This window comes from Lepidochelys olivacea (genome assembly GCF_965140295.1).
Source record: "Lepidochelys olivacea isolate rLepOli2 genome assembly, chromosome: 18".
Lineage (NCBI taxonomy): Eukaryota > Metazoa > Chordata > Testudines > Cheloniidae > Lepidochelys > Lepidochelys olivacea.
The window spans coordinates 23,128,492-23,144,819 of record NC_140428.1 but is presented as its reverse complement, the minus strand read 5'-3'; the positions used below and the strand labels follow the sequence as shown (position 1 = coordinate 23,144,819).

At 47.8% G+C, this 16,328-nt stretch overlaps 1 protein-coding gene across 3 annotated transcripts in view; it reads left to right on the top strand.

Annotated features, from left to right (window-relative positions):
* The window catches only part of DVL1 (dishevelled segment polarity protein 1), a 169,863-nt gene that overhangs the window by 83,751 nt on the left and 69,784 nt on the right, over positions 1–16,328 (top strand). For all 3 annotated transcript variants that reach the window (XM_084651773.1, XM_084651772.1, XM_084651775.1), the window contains exon 3: positions 15,205–15,326. In XM_084651773.1, the coding sequence (XP_084507899.1) occupies positions 15,205–15,326 (122 nt within the window). The remainder of the gene's footprint in view (positions 1–15,204; positions 15,327–16,328) is intronic.

The window sequence follows — 16,328 nt, the reverse complement described above, 5'->3', positions numbered from 1 at the left end:
AGGCTTGGAAGGGTTAGATTTTTATTGGTAAATGTCAGTGAACGTCAATTTCACCGTGCAGGCATGCACTGATGAAAATGTATTCCCATCCCTGATGATTGAAATTTACAGACAGGCAAAGTAAGAAAAATGCTGCTCGTAAACTTGTTAGCATTTGATTTAAGGCCATTTAGCTTATAGATTTTGACATGATGCTGACAGTTTTTTGTTTTTAATAGTTATAAAGCTTTACCTTTTTGAATCTGTGTCTGCTGTCATTAAATTGTCTTCTTTTTCCACCACCCAATTTCTTACAACAAAGAATTGAAATGGATAAAAGTAAAAAATGCTTAAAGAAGCCCATCATGTTGTGCAAATGTGAAAATTTAAATCAATGAAAATAGAAAACAAATGCTTAAAAATAAGCATCAACATTACCTGCTGAAAGTATTATTATTTTTTTAAAGTACTCTGCAAAGCCTACCTACAGCAAACGCCTTGACTCTCCCATTGAGTCGGTTGTGATAACTGGGCTCTTCCACTGTAGTTCTTTTCTGTGTGTGTGTGGGGGGGGGGGACGGGACATTCCACATCCTGGCAGAATGTTTTAAAACCTGGAGCATTCGGCATACGTGAAGTAGCTTAGTATTCCCCTCCTATCTTTCTCCAGAGGCAGGTGCAACTGCTTTTGACACTTTGAAGTTAATGCTATTGACACTTTGAAGTTAAAAGACGAGTGACATTTAGAAAGTTCTGAGTTTCGTCTTTTTTTTTTTTTTTTTTTTTAAATAACATCTATATCATTATATTTGTCATAGGCAGGAGCTTTGATCTTGGCGTCGCATGCTGGACTGGTTTCCATAGGCGATATCTTTAAAAAGAGGCTTTGCAACCCTTCAGCTGTTGCTTGTTTCCCCTAGCTTTGGAACTGTGCTCATTTATACCCGCGAGTCACAATCGCCGCTCCTGATTGGCGAACAATTGCATGCCTCCTGTTATGTTTGTCGTCCCACCGCCTCCATCCCTGCCTTGGCCTGCTTGTTTGTCTCATCCACTTGTTCCATCTTACGGGGGTTTTTTGAGACTGTAAGTGATTTGGGCCTGTCGCTTACTCTGGATTTGTAAGACCCCTGCTCAGTGGGGCCCAACCTGCTTGGCCTTTAGACACTAGCGCAGTATGAAGATTGTTAATATTAAATTACGTGCCCGTCTTTCATCTGCACAGTAAGAGGCAGGTCCTGCCCTGAAGAGCTTCCAGCTCAAATGAGCACAGCTGACGATGGGACCATTATCCCCATTTTATAATTGGGGGGCAGGGGGGTGGAGTGACTTGCCCAGCGTCACAGGCAGTCCGTGGCAGGGGTGGAGTCGAACTCTGATCTCCTGAGTCCCAGGCTAGTGTCTTAAGCGTAAGCCCATCTTCCTGACAAAATGTGTGGCCACTGAACGAAATGACGGGTGAAGAGCAGAGGCCAGGAGTCTGGCTGGATTTTATCACAAGAGACCGTTCTGCTACTGGCCTCAACCCAGAGCCAGCCAGCAAACTCGGAGTAGAAAGATTTCCCCCTCCTCCTCCAGAACCACAAGGTACCAGGTGGGTGGGGGAATAGATTTCTCTGCAGATCAGGACTGAACTGGATTGGCAGAGCAGCATGTGAAAAAGTGCGGGTGTAGGCAAGATCGTAAGGCCGGATTCTGCTCTCTCACCAGTTTTGCATTGATGCAGGACAGGAGGCGTGAAGAGCATGGACGTGAGAAGAGAATCGGGCCTTTAGGAGGGCTCAGAAGATTCCCATTCCCCAGAGGTTGGGAATGGAAGTGGGGCAGACAGACCTACCTCCTCTCCCACAGTGACAGGAGCTGAGCTGTTGATTGGCGGGGGGTGAAGGGGGTTGGGACTGATGAGCAGGGGTGTGTAGTCTGGTTACTGTTCCCCTCTGCCAGTCCCTGCCATATGGAGCTGTTGGGTGAAATACCTGTATATTTATTGTTGCAAAAATGTATTTCACTGCAGCCTGTTTGCAGGACTGGGAGCGACTCCGGGGGGGGACATGACTTCTACATCCATAGCAGCACAAGTTCATGGACAATCTGCCAAACAGTTCAAGCACCAGAGAACGGATTCTTGTCCTAGCAGTGATTCTGTCCTGGCGATAACCCAGGAGGCCAAGCTGCTGGTATTTCAGGCTTTCGTAACTGGAGCTTTAAGTTCCCTCATCCCGTCTGTGGCGCGTAGTCTTATGGGATCAGCGTGCACAGGGAGTAAACAGGAGGCAGCCAGCGTGGGCTGGTGTAGCCGTTCATCTGTCATGAATACGTTAGCAGCTCATAGGGCAATGACAGAAGATGAAAGATGGGTTGGGGCCTGATCCAAAGTCCATTGAAATCAGTGGGAGTCTTGCGGCTGACTTCAGTGGGCTTTGATCTAGGACCTTTGTGCGTGTGTGTTTATCTACAGGACTTATAGGAAGGAATTGTCAGCTGTGCTGCTAAGAAAATGGATCCTCTTATGTATACGCCACTCACATGAACCTGTCCTCTCGGGCAATCTGTGGGAACCCCTGGGGATGAGTGTGTCGGTGTATTTTGCATTTAGCATTTGAATCCGAGCCATGATGCTACTTGTCAGCCGTATTTGAGGGTAAAGTGCGACCTCCTCCTTTGGTGAGCTAAATCACAAATCAACTTTGTTTGTTTTGCAACATGACTTTAAAGTACATTCTGGCTCTCGCTTTGGTGAGGCTGCTTCTTAATCAGTTTAACATGCATTGTACACCCTTTGAAAATTAAAATAGATGCAGGCAAACTCCCAAACCTCAATTCCTAACCTCAGATGGTTTGCAAACAACTTTGTTTTTCAGTTGGTGTATCTGATCAGACGTTTGAAAGAGGTTATAAAGATGTTTTGAAGCATGGAAGTTGCATTTAGAAGATGTGATGCTTTTATATATATATATCTTCCAATGTGCTATGAAGTACAATTATTCAAATAGTCTTCTGTCTGTTTCTAGACTCCCCACACCCCTCTATATTCCTCCAGATCTTGCAGTATTCTACTAGCGATTTGTGTGACGCCTGGCCAAGATTTTTCCAAAGTGGCCAGTGATTTTTGGGTGCCCAACTTGACCCTTTAAAGGGACCCCCATTTTCAGAATATTTTAGCACCCACCCTCTGAAAATCAAGCCCCTTTAAGCTGCACCAAATTCACGAGGCATTTCTGAAATTCTTAATCCATATGTTTTAGCACTCTTCTGTATGAACAGTTAGACTGTGTCCTCCCCCTTGAGCTGGGACCTGTGGTTCCCAGCTCGTGCAGATGTACTAATTCCACTTGAGCCAGGGTGCTAAAAATGGCAGCGTAGCTGGGGCAGCATGGGCAGCGGTTGAGTCACTGCGTGTACCCACTCCGACCCCTTGGTACGTGCTCTGGTCGCTAACCCTAGCTGCCGCATGGCTCTGCTCATATTTTTAGCATGTTAACTCAAGCAGCACTAGCCCGGGTCCATCTAAGTGAACGGGGAATCCCACCGCCCAGCTCAAATGTAGATGTGGTCTGAGTGCACAGCAAGCTGGGGTGCAAAGCCCCGATGCCCTGGCGTGTTGCGCACAAACTGGCAGTGTGGTCCCTGCATTAGCAGTTCCCTGGTGTGCGTTGCCCGATTCCCATTTCAAAACCAAGCGACTCCAAGTGAGCTAGGGACTTGTAATGGGTGTTAGCGGGTCCCGAGAGCTAGTTAGTGCTCAAGCGCACTGTCGATTTACATCCCGGGTTGCCAGGCACTGACCGTTCCTCTCGACAAAGCCTAAGTTTTAACTGAATGTAAACCAACCAACCCACGTTTCCCTGAGCTGCTCTGTTGCAAGAAATGCCTCCCTTGATCCCTGGTCCCGCAAACCCTTCAACACGAGTCGGGGGTCCTTCCCCTTGATGCCAAGGGGACTGCTTACATGGGCAAAGTTATCCCTTTGCTCCGGGGTTTGTAGGATTGGGACCTTGCTGGGGATTTTGGCTGTGGAAAAGCCAGTGGCAGCTGTGGGAGGGAGGGCGTGTACACACGTACACACACCCAAGCCTGCAGTGCTTTCACAGCCTGGCCACTGAAGTTGGGAATTTGAAAAGAACTGGCCCGCAGGTAGCTGCCGATTCAGAACCAGCCAGGAGGCCAGCAGTGTGCACACGGTGGGTTGGCCGTTATCCGGGGTTTTTCAGAAAGCTTGGCGACATCTGAGAACAATTGGCTGAGGGACTGGTTTGTGATGAATCCAATTTCTGATTGGCTCTTAGTGGGGTCATACCTAGGTCTCTCTCTGGCTGTAGTATCTCGGTGCCAAGAGATAATGCTTTGTCAATGGACCTAACTGCTTGTCTGTTGTATGTGCACTTCCAGACGCTGCATTGCAGGGCAGTTGCTATTGCATTTGTCCGGTCGAGTCGTGCAGCCTTGTGCCGTACAGGGTTGCATAGGAGACCTGGGATTGTTCGGCGATCCGTTGCGAAGAGCCAGTGTCTCTTAGCGTGTACTTGAGGCGGCGGATGCAGAATCTAAATAATCCAAACAAGCTGCTTCCTGCTGATTCTAATTTGTGAAAAGAAATGACAGCAGGACCTTTCTCTTCTCCTGTCAGAATACAAGCTCACGTGCTCCTCTGCTCTTGGCGGTGGGGACTGAACCTTGTGCCCGTTTTGCTGGGAGAAATATTCTGGGTCTGGATTCATGAGGCCAGGGCGGGAGGAGGCGATTCTGCTCTACGGTGCATTGACCTTCCCCAGCGCAGCCTGTGTTTTCCGAAAAGCTCGGCGGACGGGGTGCGTGTTGGGTACAGGAACATCTTGGCAATCCGGCCATTTGTGCCCGAGTGGGAGCTGCTGAGAACTTTGAAAACTGTCCCTGGCTGTGGGTGCGGAGCTCTTGAAAATAGGGTCTTGTGTGAGTCCACTTCTTGGTGGCAATTGCAAGATCCTGCATCACTTGGCCTCAACCTTTTGTATGTCTGTGGCCTTGTTTCTGTTCATATTCCAGCCGGCCCCAGTACCTACTTTTGTCCTCTCCATGAGCTTGGCATGCCCTCTCTGATCCTGTTAGCCAAACCCCCACCTCCCGTTCAAATTCCTTTTAAAATCTCCCTGCCGTCGTTTTGCCTCGGGGGAGCGAGTTACAGAATTTGAAATAACAAAAATGAAACCCCTAATTCAGGGGAGTGATTTCAGTTGTACATGTGCCTTTCCAAGTAACCGCACAATCCTGTCCTAGGGGTCCTCTCCCCTGTGCTCTTGGACCCTCCTCTCTTCCAATTTAGAATTGGGAGGGAGGAGGGATGGGGCTTGGATCCAGCAGGGATGTTAAAATCAAGGATAGAAGAGGAGCTGAAAGCGGCTCCTTGGGCCTTCCTGTCACTCAGGCAGATGCTAATGGTACAGTCACTGGGGGGACAGATTGGGGGTTAGGTGGAAAGATCAAAACTTAGTTTTGACTATTTTCTCCTAGATATCAGGCCACAGAAGTGAAACGGACACTGAGGGGGAGGAGAGGGGAGCTATTCTCCCACTAATGAAAGCAGATGGTCCTGCCTACACTTACATGCCTCGTACAAGGGGCAAGGAGACCCCCTAAGGCTGTGAACGCTGAAGCCCAGCTGTCTCCAGTCACTTTAGAGACCCTTGTTATAGTCAGTTTCCCTTTGCCATATGTCAGAGGAGATACAGGGCTGAGGAATCATGGGCTGATATTCTGTTTTAGTAGACACAGTCAGCGGCATGCGAACTTGAGCTCCTCCAAGCTTTGCAATTGAGGACGTTTTAGAGCTTTCCCAGACTTGTGCCGGGGGTGGAGAGAAGAGTGTGTTCTTGAAATAAAAGTTTGAAGGGAGGCCAGATATTTTGCAAAAAATCTGGAGAAAGAGCTGAAGTTGGCAGGAAGAGGACTGCTTGATAGGAAATGGGATGATTGTTGGCGCTCTTGGCACCAGGTAACGTGAGGATGACATTGTCTTTGCACCAAAGATCTCTTGAACAGACCGAGCAGTGGAGTTGGGGCCTGACCCAAACCCCACTGAAGTCACTGGGGGTAGGATACAGTGGCAGTGAAGGTCATCAAGCTAGTTTAGAACATATGGACGTGCATGTTTTCATCTGCCCCTCAGTGCCGTAGTGGGAGAGACCTTTGCTCTGCCTTGAATACAGATGGGCCCACGCTGAAACATTTCCCTGTGGATTTTGAGCCTGCCCAAGTGCAGGGATTTTGCTTCTGCCTGGTATATAAAATAGAAGCCTCTGGCAAAAATTCAGAACCAGACCTGAGGATGAAATGAAATACATAGTCTCCTATCAAAACTGGAGGGGGAATATAAAGAGGAAGGAAGTTGTTGCTCCAACTGTAATTTGGTCAGGATACCTGGGTAAATTGTCCTATTATGAAAATGACCCAGGATCTTAACTAGCCACAGATGGTCAGGCCTGTGTTTAGGGTGACCAGATGTCCCAATTTTATAGGGACAGTCCCAATATTTGGGACTTTGTTTTATGTAGGTGCCTATTACACCCCACCCCCGTCCCGATTTTTCACCCTTGCTGTCTGGTCATCCTACCTGTGTTTCAGTTCGTCTGAAAGACCCATCCAGGTGCACAGCTCCTCTGACCGCAGCAGCCCGTGCTTGGCATTTGTTCTCTAGTTCCCCGGAGCCTGCCCCAGAGCCCAGTGAGGGATTCGTGACCACAGTAAGCGCTAACCCCCCAGTAATAGGTGTTTGCAGGGTCAGAGGGCGGCATGGTGCCTAGTGAATCCTCATCACAACTTGCCGAGTAGCTTGGGTTGTCCTTGGGGCAGTCTCCCGTCCCAGGCCCTAAAGTAAATCCTGTGTCCCTCACCTGCCTGGGCAGACCCTCATGTCTCTGGGGAGTCCTGTTGACTCTATCCAGGTGGACGGTTGGATCCCTTTGCGGGATCGATGCCCACACGGGCAGTGCTCCTGGGCATTGATTTCTCAACCTTTCCAGACTACTGAACCCCTTTCCAGGAGTCTGATTTGTCTGGTGTACCCCCAAGTTTCACCTCACTTAAAAACTACTTGCTTACAAACTCAGACATAAAAATACAAAGGTGTCACGGCCACACTAGTACTGAAAAATTGCTCGTTTTCTCATACAATTATGAAATCAGTTGGAATATAAATCTTGCACTTACATTTCAGTGTATAGGATACAGAGCAGTATAAACAAGACACTGTCTGTGTGAAACTGTAGTTTGGACTGACTTCGCTAATGCTTTTTATGCAGCCTGTTGTATAACTAGGCAAGAATCTAGTTGAGTTGATGTGTCCCCTGGAAGACCTCTGCATACCCCGAGGGGTACATGTTCCCCTGGTTGAGAACCATTGCTCCTCGAGACAATAGGCCACGTCTCTGGGGCTTTGCCTTTGGCAGCCAATGGAACTATGCCTTCGTATGAAATAATGAGTCTCTGCCCCTAACGAGAGGTGGAAGTTACAGCATTGTCTGCAGAAATCCTGACTAACGGCTCTTCTTAATTAGGTATTTATGCATCTGCTATTCTCCCCCTCCCTCCTTGCCCTCAAGGGGGCAGAGATGCAAAGAGCTTCAACATTTCACACAGCAGAGCTGAGAGATTTAAATAAGACTTCTAATGAAGCTGCATGTTTTAGGTTCTCAGCCCAACGAGCTCAGTAACTACTGATGCAGAGTAAAGTGCAGCTGGTGTGAGAGCAAACTGTTCTACGAACACCCCCACCAACCCAGCCCTCATTGCATTGTGGCCTCAGCTATGGGTCACCTTAACAAATCTCTTCCTCCGTTTTGTGGCCTGGGCTAGTTCAGAGGTTCTGCGGTGAGGCAGGCATTCTTTGTGTTACAGTAGCCAACGTGGTGCTAGGCCCAGTACAAACACATAGCAAGAGAGAGTCCCTGCGCTGAAGTTTATAGTTTAAATAATATGACACAGGGTGGGGTGGGAAACTGAGGCACGGGAGGTGAAGTGATTTGCCCAAGATCACACAGAAGGTCAGTGGCCTAGCTGGGACTAGAACCCAGGTGTCCTGATTCCCAAGCCAGTGTGCTATTCGCGTCTCTGACTCCAAATGGGACCTTCGGACTTACGTGCACTTGAGCGATCAGTTGATGGTGTACCAGTAGATTTGCACTAGCTGACCCACCACTGATTCGGTGCATCTACAGTCACCCTGAGCCAGCATAAGGTTTTTCCTGGTGCCTATGCTAAGCTTTCAGGTGGGATGGCTGACGGGTGCATCCATTCAGGCATTTGATTGGATTGAGTCCCGTGTAAATTAATGGGGTAACTTAGATCGCTGCCCCCTAGTGACTCAATTAAATTGCTTTTGCCTCTGGTTGCCCAGTGCATTTTAATTGGTTAAAGGACATTTTAATTGGTTAACCTCACTAGTGTAGAGAAGTGCTGAGGAGTGAAAGACGACGTCGTGGCCAGAATATTGCACAATGGGCCAAATTCACCCTGGTGTAATGGTGTAGCTCCATTGACTTGATTAGAAATACACCAAGGATCGACCAGCTGTGCGAGGTCCAAGCCCACCCTTCAGGAGGTCATTTACACATGCCTAGCATGCAGAAGGAAAGGTGAGTCTTCCATCAGTGTTAAAGATCACAGGTGATACTCTTACGGTAGACTCTTGCTAAGCTTCACAGTATTAACCTGCATCCTCTGAGCCTGACACTGGGTATCACTTGTGCTGCTGTAAATCAGAAGTGACTCTCTAAAGTCAGCGGAGATACTGCAGCATTAACAGTGGGAGAGGAGAATCAGGCCCTTTCTGTAGCTCACGCAGAATGGGTAAGCTCTCCTCATCTCTCTACAAAGATTTAATAGCAGGTGCTGTGGTGAGATCTTAGCAATATGAGGATCTCACTGTGTTAATTCGTGAAACAGACTTTAAGTTAAATAAACATTACGTGAAGCAACAATTATAATTGGTTACACATTTATTAATTCTCACCCCTGTGAAATAGGCAAAAGAGGTTTAGGGTCTGCCTCATCAATCACTGAAATGCAGCCTTCTCTGGGGTGGAACACAGCAGCAACACAGGAACGCTGTGTAACCACACACAGCACAGCTGCAGTATAAGGCAGGAAATGAAGCAGGATGCTGTATCCAGTTGAAACTGCAGGGGGAACTTGATGGGCAAAAGGTAATGATCGGAGTTGGCATTTGGCCAGGACGCTGGAGTTAACAACCCTGCTCTTCTGGAAACACTTTGAGAAGCCTATAATGCCCAAACAGAATACCAAGTTCTTCTTTTTTTTCTTTCAGAATGACCTTTTGCGATACACTCTAGCTCTCTAAGAGAAAGGGATGTGATTTATCTTCAAGCAAAGCCCATCAGATACTTGGATCTCTGCCTGGCATCGTTCGTTGTAGGAAGAAATGATGAATCCTTAATGAGCTTTACAAAAGACAGACCAGATTTCCCTGCACCCCAATGCATGACACAAGCCCTTTGTTTGATCCCAGAGTGCAGAAGCAGCAAACACTGTGACGCCCTCACTTTGCTCCGAAATTCCTTTTCCTTGTGCTGTCACAACAAAGAGCTGTCCCGCTCCATTTGGAAAGCTGTTTTCTTACAGCATGTGCTATGGTAGCATTGGAAGGCCCCAACCAGATTCAGAACACCATTGTGCTAGGTGCTGTACTATGTGTAACTTTTCTGATTCCACTCCATTTGACCACTGTGGAAAGCCAGCTAGCCTGAGCCATTGTCTTAATCCAACTGCAGCTTGGTCGCCTGGGGCAGGTTTCCTTTCCTGCAGTAGTACAGCGGGTGTTTTCCTGAAGCTCCTTCGTCGTATTCCTGTTAATTTGGTTTACAGCCATCAAAATATTGAATGACACTTTATTTCCCATGTTCACAAATGTGGATGTCTAGGAGTGAAGGATGAAAGATTCGGCGAACGGCAGAACATGCCCTACCAGCTGTCGGCCGACACGGATCTGGACAGCAAATGATTTTGTTTTAATAACTAAATCGCTCCAAGGCCTTTTGCTAAAGTCAGGTCATCCTGCAGGACCCTCCAGGCCCCAGATTGGCAGAGTAGCAAGAACACTTTCTGAAGCCCTTTTAAACTGTCTCCCTCCCAACTCATTTCAGGTGCTGCCAGACTTGAGGGATTTCCTGACACTTCCAATATCCTCAAAAAAGCTGTTTGAGTTTCACATCCTCCCCTTTTCTCCCCAAAGCTGGGCCATACAAACTCTAATAATCAGCAGGATTTTTCCTCGTTGCTTTGCAGGGCTAAGCCCTTCCCTTTAAAGATGCAAACACTTTTTTGCATTTGGCCTTCTGCAAGGATTTCAAAGCATTAAAATGTTGATTCCTTGGGTTTCACTAGTCCTTGGTGTTATCCTTATTTGACTGATGGAGAAACTGCGTCACACACATTAGGTCACTTGTTGAGTGTCTCGCAGCAAATCGCGGCAGAACTTGGGCCAGAACCCAGGAGTTCTGGCTCGCAGGTCTGTGCTCTAAGCACTAGGTGATGTTTCCTCCATTAGGGAATACTAGCTCTAGCTCGGAGAAAGAGTTCTCCATTTTCTTGCCCCACTAAATTCAAATTTAAACAAAAATTTTTGACCAGCTCCAATAATAACCTGTCTCCCTGCCTGGAGAGCAACTGTTTGGTTTCCAAAGAGACCCAGGCTTAACCCCAGGCTCCTGACTGATGGTGGGGCTGCCCTCTGTCGGCCCTTCTAAATCCTCTCGTGGGAATTAACTTTCAGTTGACAACTGACATCGTCACGACTTTCTTTCAGGCTTTGCGTGCTGGCCAACAGGAGGTACCAGAAATCAATAGAGCGAGCTCGTCCATGCGGAGTTCCCAGTCAAATTGGGCAGGTTCTGGTAGGTGTGGGTCAAGCCACTGCATTGGTGGAAGGATGGAACAGGCCACTTGGCTAGCCCTCTTCTGTCTCTAGTGGGTGGTGGCGTGGTCTTATGGTCTACATATAGGAATCAGGATCTCCTGAGTTCCATCCCACCTTGCCACTGACTACCTGGGGAGGGATAGCTCAGTGGTTTGAGCATTGGTCTGCTAAACCCAGGGTCATGAGTTCAATCCTTGAGGGGGCCATTTAGAGATCTAGGGCAAAAATTGAGGATTGGTCCTGCTTTGAACAGGGGGTTGGACTAGATGACCTCCTGAGGTCCCTTCCAACGCTATGATTCTATGATACCTCTGACCTATGGCAAATCTCTGAGGCACTGTGCCTTGGTTTCCACAGCTGTAAAATGAGGCTAATGATATCTATCCTACCACCCAAGGGTGCTGCTGAGAGGCTAAGTTAGCTAAGAAAAGCACTGTATGTCCTTGTTTCTGCACCTCCACTGGGTCTGGGACAATCAAAGCAGTCTAAGGGAGCTGGGAACTCCAATCCTATCGAATGCTGATAGGAAATGGGTGTGTGGCCCTTCGTCCCTTTGAACAGGCCAGGCCAGGTGCACTATGCCTAAAATAGAGCCCATGGCTAACATCAGGCAAAGCTGACAGCGGCCCTCAGTGTGTGCACCAGAGCCCCAGGTGTTGTGCCACCTCATCAGCACAATTAGCTCGTCAGGCCAAGGGCTGCTGGGTAACTGACAGTCCCGGCTAAAATGTGTCACTTCCGTTTTTCTTGGGAAGTGATTGGTCTTGGTGTCAGCTCATCTCGGCCTCTTTGTTACGTGGCTGCACGTAATTAGGACAGGTGTTCCCCTCTGTGGAAAGCCTGGAGAAAGTTTTTTGCATCTTCCCGCTTCAAAGCAAATGGCACTAGACTGGTCTGGGTAGCTCAGTCTGATTTGGGAGCGGGACGAGGTGTGAGGAGTGTTCGGGTCTCGTGTCTACGCCCAATTTCTTTTCTTCTTTTGTGTTCCTTGGTTTGATTCGTGCAAACGTTCTCCCCTGCAGAGGGATTCCTTGAGGGACAGGCCTTGCTCAGAGAGTCACCTCCGTCTCCATAATGCCACCATACCTTCTAGACGCCTTCCCGGCGCTGAACAGATTCCTGTCGGCATGTTATTTGGATCACTCACGCGATGTGTCGCTTCCATATTTTTCCCCCGTCACTCTAGCTTTGGGTGATGTACGAGTCTGATGAGTAATATAGCTGGCTTCGAAGAACCATTTTGTATTCTAACTGCTCCTTTTTATGTCCATCTGTCTCTTGCCTGCCTTTTTCTATGATCTATTCCCCTTCGGGACTCCGTGCTGCCTGCCAGGATCACCGGTTTTCCTCCCCTGCACCCCTTGCACTGATGGCTAGTATTTACCCAAGAATTATATTAGGATTAGCCTTTGATAAATTAACCAATTACGGTCAAGCTCGTTTATGCTGTGTTTAGCTTTTATGCCCTGTTACAAATGGAGAGAGACTGAGACCTTTGGCCTCTCAGTGAGAGGTGATAATCTTAGTTGGTATTAGTGCATCTACTTAATTAAAAGATTTCTTAATCGTGTTGTGTGGAGGGACTCGGGCAAGGGGATTTAGATGGTTTAGGGGATTGGTAATAGGATATGGGCCCCTTCGCTTCTAGGTGACTAGTTCAAGTGGAGCTCATGGCCAGAAATGGTTGGCATCTCGTCTGATCAGCAGCCCATGTGAAAGAAATGTCCTCGGTGTCATTTCTGGTTAATCCGAATTCCCTGTCGCTGGACAAAATGGTACCGATGAAACGAGGCTGACGGATGCTCTCTCACGGTCAAGGCACTGGATGGGACTTGGAAGATCCCAGATTAATTCCTGTTTCTGCCACGCACGCCGTGGGTGACCCTTAGACCAGTCACCTCATTGCTCTGTGCCTCAGTTTCCCATCTGTTCAAGATGCCATTCAAACTGCCTTTCTCCCACCCTGGGTATTGTCTGTTTGGCCTGTAAGCTCTTTTGGGGCAATAGCTATCTCTTGCTGTGTGTATACAGGGCCGAGCACAACAGGACTCTGATGTCCTCCTTTCGGGCCTCGAAGCGCGACCACACTATAAATAAAATCTTGCAACAGGAGGAGTTTGCACAAGTGAACAAAAAATGGAACAGGTTTTCAAGCCTTTTTGCCTCCTGTGTTCTCCAACTGACGTGTGGCGGCCTGGATAGCGTGGGACGAGGGGCTGTTTCCCTATCGTAATAATAATCAATAAATCTAATCTATATTTTAAAACAAAAATATTGCTCCTATTTTTGCCCCTTCTGTTGGAAATAAAGTTGGAGCAAAACTTGACCCCTTAATCTGAAATCCCCAAACTTCAGGAGTTCGTTTTGAAATGGAAGCTGGGTCCAAACCGCTTCTGGTTTGATTCTAAGCGTCCTTTATCCAGCTATGGCCCCTTCCACCCAAGGGCCATAAATTAATTTACAAACATTAATGAATTAATTTAACCTCGCACCAGCCTGAGGGGAAAACCTGAGCTACGGAGAAATGAAGTGACTCATTTACGGCTGCACAGAATCCCCAGCAGAGCCGGGAATTGAACCCAGATTATCTGATTCCTAGGTGTGTGCTTTAACTGTGGCTTTCTCCAACGCTAGCAAGGTTCTGTAAAGATGGAAGTAGCCCTCGCTTCACCTGGCTCTACCCAAAAAAAAAAAAAAAAGTGTGTGTGGTGATGGGGAATAGACTGAAAGACATTGGCCTCCAAAACCTTGGAGAATAGGGAAATGTAGATACAAGGCAGCTGGATAAATCAGATTTGGTTAGTAGAAGTCTCCAACCAACTTCAAACATCCTCCAGTGTCCCTCAACATAAGACCTTGAGTTAGGAACGAGGGAAAAGAGGGGAACCCATTTGTTTAGCTCCAGTGTATCCATAACCTGATTGGCTTACTCTCAAAGGGCCTGATTCTGCATGGGAGTTTCATCCGCTGAGTTTGGTGGAACAGGACTGGACCCATGTGTCTTTTGTGTAACCCTAATATCCCTGCTATCCATATACACGAGGCTTCCTCCTGTTGATAGGAAGTTGAAAATAAGAAGTGGCCATGTGGTGGGGATCTGCAGAATTTATACACCCTTGTAATGAGAATGGAATGTATAAGCCTCCGACACACCGGGCTGTGTCTAGCTGCCTGTTTGTGGTGAGAAGATTGATTGCTGTAGCTTTTCTTCAATTACCCGTTTTCACATGAGCGTTCTACGTTGAGTCCTTTGCATCCTTCCGCACTCCCCTGACTGGCTGCCTGCCAGCAGCCTGTAGCTTCCGTGAATGCAGATGTCGGTATTCAAGGGGGTTTGAACACAGTCGTTTATAGCAACATGGTTTTACAGAAGGTTTCAGGCCATTATGGACTATTGAGAGCACACAGCCTGTGAAGCAAAAAAACAAAATAAAATAAAATAAAAATGTCCTCTGGATTTTTAAACTGACTGCCATTTATTTCTGCCTGTCTGAGGATTTTATGGCACTGTTGAGGAATGACCTTGACGTTTTATAATGGAAATGGGCCTAAATCACAGAACTCAGACCCAGCTGGGGATTTCAGGTCTACCTCCTAAAGTTTCCAGGTGTTCAGGCAGGGGATTTTTGTAAAAAATAAGGACTAGCCATGGAATTGGATCTGGACCCAGATTCCCCCATGTTCAGGGGTGTCTGTGTAACAAACCATGGCTGTGTGCATACAGCCGGGATCCAATCCTCAATCTTCAGCACTTCTTGCCCAAGTGCCTGCCGGAACTGACGAAACAACTCCTTGCATTTGGGCCATGTGATTTTGCAGGCTTTGATTTTCCTTGTGAGCATGGGGGGTTGATTGAACCCATCGGGTAAAGCGGTCACTGAAGGCAGGGCGTTCTGCAAAGTCCCCCAGTGCATTCATGTGCATGCGTTTCCCAAGGGTTCCTGAAGGCCTGGGAGGATTCCAGGGGTTTTGTTCAGTCCTGGTGACCTGCTGAGGGTCACAAGTTTCCTTCTGCAATGTCCTTTGAATTTCCTAAGTCTCTCAAAACGTGCTCCCTGCCCAGCAATGTCGGTCTTGCTTTGAGTCAGCTGCAGGGTTGTGGGTCTCATAAGGGCTTTGCACAAATCCCTACAAGTTCCAATTTCACATTCGGACCCAAAGTGATCTGGCTTTTGTGAAAGGTTGGCAAAGAGCCATCAAAATCCAATGCCAAGCAGTTCTCTCTGCCTCTAATCTACCAAGGGGGCAGCTGAGCGCCTTACATCAGGGCATGGAAACCTGTATGGGTGTATCTAATTTTCCCTTTTATTCTGTTGCAGCTGGTCCTGGCTGAAAGCTCCCACTCCGACACGGGCTCCCAGTGCGCTGAAAGCCACACGGATCTCCCTCCTCCCATCGAGAGAACGGGTGGCATCGGAGACTCACGGCCTCCTTCATTTCAGTAAGGCCAAGCTATTCTTTCTAATCAAGGGATGCAAAATACTTCCCTGGCTCTTCCCCCACCTCTCTGCCTTGCCCTCCCCCAGCTCTCAGCACCCTGTGTTAGGTGCTTCCCACCTGTTTTGTTTTATTGTTTTGATATTGTTGTGCTCATTGGGGAATAAAAAGGGGGATGGGAGGGAAAAATGTGATCATCTGAGAAATTACCTTATTGCTCGTCCTTTCGAAACCCACCTTGCGGGGGAGAAGGGGAAGAATACAAATGCTTTGGGTGGCATGTGGATGACAACCTTTTATTACCGTGTGCCATATAATTATGTAGCACACACAGGCAGCAGAACGTTATAATAAAGAGCAGCAATTTGCTTAAGGAATAATGCTCCCCACGCTATCACCCTGACTGTATGGAATGCAACGTACATTGGTGGAATAGCAGCCTAGTTACCTGCGGCTCTACGTACAGGGCCAGATCCTCCCAGTGTAAATCTAGAATGACTCCCATTGACTTGAGTGGGGACTGAGAGCAAGATCCAGACCATAGTGTATAAGTACCCAGTGATCCTTCTGATCTGTTCCAGGGAACAGCAAGTATTTTCCCTCAAAGGCTAGCTGTGCTTGAGAGCTGAGATTCTGCCCTGTAGTTTTAGGCTGGGGCCTGAACTGAAACCCCAGATCAGTGCAGTCCTGAATTTGGGATTTGCATTTCGCTATTGGTTCCTTTTCCTGTAACCCAGTGAATCCAACTCCCAAACCCAGACTCAAAACTGCCACCCTGTGCACCAGTCCTTTGGAGTGGTTGGAATCTGGATATGAATCTTGGATCTCAGGCCCCCCACTGTTTGTCAACCGCATGAATTATTCTAACTTCTGATGTGCGTATAAGTGCTCGACTGGTTAAACCGATGGGAAATCTGATGCACGGAGAAGTTAAGTGGCGTTTTCCCCAAGGTCAAGTTAGTATCAATATCAGGACTAGAAAGCAAAGTGCCAGAGTCCCAGACCC